General features: G+C 39.6%; 1 protein-coding gene across 1 annotated transcript; it reads left to right on the plus strand.

Annotated features, from left to right (window-relative positions):
• Positions 1-2,712: 2,712 nt before the first annotated feature.
• LOC100855475 (RNA-binding protein 7-like) lies at positions 2,713-3,530 on the plus strand. Its single transcript, XM_038568188.1, is given in 1 exon segment — positions 2,713-3,530. A coding segment is annotated over 1 exon segment (780 nt). The 5' UTR covers positions 2,713-2,727; the 3' UTR covers positions 3,508-3,530.
• Positions 3,531-6,259: the final 2,729 nt, after the last annotated feature.

Raw genomic sequence — 6,259 nt, forward strand, 5'->3', positions numbered from 1 at the left:
TATATATCAGCCAGGTAAAGAAGATTATGCTAAGGTAGGGACGCCTGGGTGGTTCAGTGGTTGAGTGTCTGCTTTGGGCTCAGAGTGTGATCCCGGATTCCTGGATCAAGTCCTGCATTGGGCTCTCTGCAGGGAGCCTGCTTCTCCCTCTACCTGTGTCTCTGACTCTCTCTCTGTCTCTCATGAATAAATAAATCTTAAAAAAAAAATATTATGCTATAGTAACAAACCACACCAAAATCTCAGTAGCATACAGTAGTAAATAATCTTAGTCATGTTACATGCTGGCTGTGGTTTGGCTATAGCTCTTTTTCACAAACTCTTTACTCCAAGCATCAGATTGAGGGAGTAATTCCTACATGGGACAGTGACATTTGTGAGGCAGAGGAAAAGGCAGATTGTGATGGCTTTTAAAACTTCTGATTAGAAGATGCACATGTGACTTCCACCTCATTGGCCAAAGCAAGTCATAAGGCCAAGACAGACAGCAGTAGAGTGAGAAATACAATCCATTTGTGAGAAGGGCCCAGTAGGGACAATCTACTACAAAGAGTGCTAGGTCATTGAGGGCATTATCATTAGCAATGATCCACAACTACATGGGACCTGTTTTCAACTATGACACCATATGATATAACAGAAACAGTGGCAACAACATCATCATTGGACCAGTGAGATTCTAGAGTTCTTTCCCTGGCTAGCATTTGGCTGTAGGACTGTCCCTTTGGACTGAATGAGCCACTAAGGTTATTAGAAAATTCAAGGGAATAGATATCTCCTGTAGAAAATATTGGGACATCCTACTAAAAGGTATGTGGGTGCTTGGAAAATTTAAGGGAGATGATTGTAGTTGTACTCCAAGTTGTGGAGGCAGTTCATACCAATTATGAACCAAATCAAGAAGGTAGACCATGGTCATAACAGTATGCAAAAAAACAAAAACAAAAACAAAAACATAAAGAAGATGTGGTCTATGTATACAATGGAATATTACTCAGCCATTAGAAATGACAAATACCCACCATTTGCTTCGACGTGGATGGAACTGGAGGGTATTATGCTGAGTGAAATAAGTCAATTAAAGAAGGACAAACATTATATGGTCTCATTCATTTGGGGAATATAAAAAATAGTGAAAGGGAATAAAGGGGAAAGGAGAAAAAATGAGTGGGAAATATCAGAAGGTGAGACAGAACATGGAAGACTCCTAACTCTGGGAAACGAACTAGGGGTGGTGGAAGGGGAGGTGGGCGGGGGGTGGGGGTGACTGGGTGATGGGCACTGAGGTGGGCACTTGATGGGATGAGCACTGGGTGTTATTCTGTATCTTGGCAAATTGAACACCAATAAAAAATAAACTTATAAAAATAAAAAAATAAAAAATAAAAAACAGTATGCAGTCAATCAATGGTAGCTGTGCCAGACAGCCACTATAAGCCCTTCAAATGAATTACTTTAATCTACACAAGAATTTTAAAGTAGGTAGTAGTATTACCCCTCTTATTACAGAAACTAAGACTTTGAAAGGTGAAGTATCCTTTTTTTAAAATTCATTTTTTATTGGTGTTCAATTTACCAACATACAGAATAACCCCCAGTGCCCGTCACCCATTCACTCCCACCCCCCACCCTCCTCCCCTTCTACCACTCCTAGTTCGTTTCCCAGAGTTAGGAATCTTTACGTTCTGTCTCCCTTTCTGATATTTCCCACACATATCTTCTCCCTTCCCTTATATTCCCTTTCACTATTATTTATATTCCCCAAATGAATGAGACCATATAATGTTTGTCCTTCTCCGATTGACTTACTTCACTCAGCATAATACCCTCCAGTTCCATCCACGTTGAAGCAAATGGTGGGTATTTGTCGTTTCTAATGGCTGAGGAATATTCCATTGTATACATAAACCACATCTTCTTTATCCATTCATCTTTCGATGGACACCGAAACATAAACCTGCTCAGGTCCAGCTATAAAAGACAAGGTTGCTCTGGAGTGTCCTGGATTTCATGCCCCTTCCTCATCTGCCAAAAATGGTTACCACCCTGCCTCAAGTTCATCTCTCATTGGGAACTTCCAGCTCTGCTAGGTAAGGAGTGAGAGATCCTGCAACAAGTGCTCAAAACAAGACTAACTTGTCCTGATTCACAACGAGAGGTCTCCATTTCTAGAAGAAGCAAACCCAATCAGTGAAGAATAAAATTCAGGAGTTTTTAAACACTGAAAATATTCCAGGAGCCAGGCCCAGACTGTCTTAAGCAGCTCCACACTTGGCATTGGGAGCCAGCAATCATCATTTTACCTGAACAAATGGCATCCTAATGTTTAGTCTTAGAAGGATGGCCATATGCTTTGAACCAAAAACTAGGAAGACACTTGTATTATTATTTTATTAAAGATTTTATTTATTTACTCATGAGAGACAGAGAGAGAGAGAGAGAGAGGCAGAGACACAGGCAGAGGGAGAAGCAGGCTCCATGCAGGGAGCCCGACGTGGGACTCAATCCCAGGTCTCCAGGATCAGGCCCTGGGCTGAAGGAGGCGCTAAACCGCTGAGCCAGCCTGGCTGCCAGGAAGACACTTTTACAAGAGAGAGTTTCTTTTCTGATTTGTGAATGTACTTAAAGGAAAAGTCTCCTGACAACCTATAATTCATATCACATTTGGTTTTCATTCAACAAAATCCTTTCTAGACCCTTCGGCCTCGTGCGGGGGGCGACGCTGACATGGGGGCGGCGGTGCAGGAGGACCGCATGCTCTTTGTGGGCAACCTGGAGACGAAGGTGACAGAGGAGTTCCTCTTCGAGCTTTTCCACCAGGCTGGGCCTATAGTAAAAGTGAAAATCCCAAATGGTAAACCAAAGCAGTTTGCATTTGTGAATTTCAAGCACAAAGTGTCTGTTCCTTATGCGATGAACCTACTTAATGGAATCAAACTTTTTGGGAGGCCCATCAAAATTCAGTTTAGATCAGGAAGTAGCCATGCCTCACGGGATGTCAATTTGTTGTATCCCCAGCATCATCTTGGAAACTCAAGCCCTACCTCTACATCTCCTAGCAGGTATGAAAGGACTGTGGATACTATGACTCCATCAGCACAGATAATTCAGAAATCTTTCTCTTCTCCAGAAAATTTTCAGAGACAAGCAGTGATGAACAGTGTTTTGAGACAGATGTCCTATGGTGGGAAATTTGGTTCTCCACACCTGGATCCATCAGGATTTTCCCCATCACATAGTCACAGTTTTAACCAGTCTTCAAGCTCCCAGTGGTGCCAAGATACACCATCATCACACCGTAAAGGCAGACAGAATTCTCATCCCTATATACCAGATAGACATTAGAGCCGAGAACAGCATTACAGTGATCATGGGTCTGACCATCATTACAGAGGAAGCAGAGATGACTACTTCTATGAAGATAGAAATCCCGAAGGCTGGAGCCATGACTATGATAACAGAAGAGACAGTAACCGAGATGGAAAATGGTGTTCATCTCGACACTAACAAGTATTAAAAGGACGATGTTGTTATAGGGTCATTCTAGGCTCTTTTGGCTCAGTTGGCCTGGAAATGTTTTGTTAAACTGTGCAGAGCAGCTTTACAAGTTGCCACTTTATCAAAATTTTAAAACCTATCGCTAGTCTAATACATAAATAAGAGTTGTGGTTCCAATTTTATTACATTAATAACCTTTCACCTCAGGGTTTTATGAAGAAGAAAGGGTTTTATGCAAAAGAAAGTGCCACAATTCCTAATCATTTTAGACACTTGAGGAAGGGATGTATTATATGAGTTGTATTATAAAGCAAATATTTTAATTATCTGTTATCTTTTTTTTATCTTTTTGTATTGCAAAAAGTTTCTTGTTAGTGAATCAAATTTTGGCGTGTATAATAGAAAACATTCGAGTTTGGTAGTCTGAAATGACTATCAGTATTTTGTTAATGAGAAAATGTAATTTCAGTGATACAGTTTACTTAGAAAGCTTATTGGTAAAGTTTGGGGATAAATCATACAGGACTTCTTAGAGAATTTTTAGTGTAAGTTCTGTGACATGGTCTTTTGAGTTTTACTCTTAGTGAACATAAAATTGTAAATTTATATATGCTATCTCATTCTAAAATTTTAGAATTTGCTCATTAAATCATTTTGATGTATAACTCTAAGTCTCTCAGGAAGTTAAATATTTCTAAATGTATTTTTTACATTAAAAATACAGTGTTAATATAAATCCCCCTTTTCAGGAAGAACACAAATGTAAATGCATAGTCGGATAAAAATGGTAAAATGTTTTACTGAAAGTATGCTTTTTTGAGGAAAAAGAAAAAGGTTCATGAAGCCTTTACGTGCTGCCTCTATCACTCACATTTTAAAAATTTTAACATTATCAAAGTGCCCAGGACATGTGTACAAGGATACATTTTATTATGAAGCTTGTACAGGTGGTTTTTTGGTTTGAACATTTGAAAGAATTTAGTCTTAAACATTTTCTGACTTAAAAATTTTTAAATCTTGTTTAACAGAACCTTTGTGTATCAAGATGCAGTTTTCCTTTTGTTGTAGAACTTGTTTATAAAAAAAAAATCATTCCTTGAAAAATTCGGATCCTTTTTAGTATTAACTACAGCATTTGTACTCTGTTGCTTTTTAATATATTGAAAACATAAAAAAATCCTTTCTATAAATAAAAATAGGATTACATGATATTGAAATGGTGCTCCCCTCCAATTAACTTGTCAAGGCAGGCTCAGATCTGAATGCCTTCTCCTAAAGTAGTGAATCTCAACATGTGATCACCTACTGTGCTTGTTTTAAATATCAGCTCCATGATTCTGCTTCAGATTGGAGGTAGTAGAACGCAGACTTCGATCTTTTCTAATGAGCTTTCTAAGAAATTCCCACTGCAGTTTGAGAACCACTGCTCTAAGTAGAGAAAGGCAAAAACAAAACAAAACAAAAAAACCCACCCAAAAAACCCTCAATCAATTCTAAAAGTAAAATGAAAGTTTTGGAATCTCCCAAATGCCTATAACTTCTCTCAAAAAATAGATGGTTCAAATACTTGCAAAACATTGTTCGTATGTTCTAAACAGGGAAACAAAGATGAGAATAATTCCTCAAAACATAGGAATATTAAATGCAAAAAGATGATGGTTTGTCCTTTGTGCAGAAGTGGGAGAAGAGTTTTAAGGCGGAGAGGTTCAGTTTTACTGGGTGCTCTCTCCAGCTACCAGCTATAGGAGCAGACTGAAGCTAGGGGAGGAGACAGCAGCCAGCCATGATTCTGGGCCTGGAAGCAGAGGCACAGGAGTGTTCTATCTGTGCAGGAGGCACCTCACTTTTGCTTGGGCATTTATCATCCTCCATGCAGCTTCATGCTTCAGTAGATGCTCCACATCATCAGGGGGTGATTCTGCTTAATTTGAACCATCACAGATCCCATTCCCCTTTCCAGCTGTGGGTTTAGGTATGTGACCAAATCAAGCCAATGAGATGAGAAGGCAGCTTCTGCTGAGGGGCTTCTGGACAAGTTGTCCTCCCTATAAAGGAAGAGAAGTGGTAAAAGAACCACTCTTTCTTGTTCTGCACCTTGTGGGGTCTGGCTATGATGCCTGGAACTGCAGCAGCCATCTTGCTACCAGTCTAAGGCCAAGTTTGGGACAGAATCAAGAGGCAGAGCTGAATCCTAAAGCTTGGAGCCAACCTATCTCTGGGTTTCTAATTTTGTGAGATAATAATAGTCTTTATCAGTTAGGACACTTTGAATTAAGTTCCTATTAAATTGCACCAAGAGTATCCTAATGGCAAGAGGGAACTTTTAAAACCCCAATTCTCAGTGTGATACATTGAAATTGATACGTGTGAAATCAGACAGAAAAATTTTTATTATTGTAAGAGTTGGCACTAGAATTCCACTAGAATTCCTTCAAGGGTGAGAACTGCTTTGTTGGGAAAAACAAATGGAAAATTGTCAGGGTAGAATGCGGAGCATCAACAATCTGAGTGTTAACTGGCAGAGAAGAGTAAGATGGAGGACAGCTCTGCACAGTAAAGGAGAAAGGAGATTTTTAGATACTCTGGAGGAAAACATGATGGAACTAAGAGAAAGAAGCCAACAAGAAAGCTTTGGGATGTGTGATATTCCCCCTCTCCCTCTGCTAGGTTCACAAATATTCACTGAGTGGATCTTTTGTGGACAGCAATGAAGGGCTGAATTGTGTCTGCAGGTTGAATCGGGATGGCTTACAGAGTTGCA

This window comes from Canis lupus, chromosome 21, assembly GCF_011100685.1.
Source record: "Canis lupus familiaris isolate Mischka breed German Shepherd chromosome 21, alternate assembly UU_Cfam_GSD_1.0, whole genome shotgun sequence".
Taxonomy (NCBI): Eukaryota; Metazoa; Chordata; class Mammalia; order Carnivora; family Canidae; genus Canis; species Canis lupus.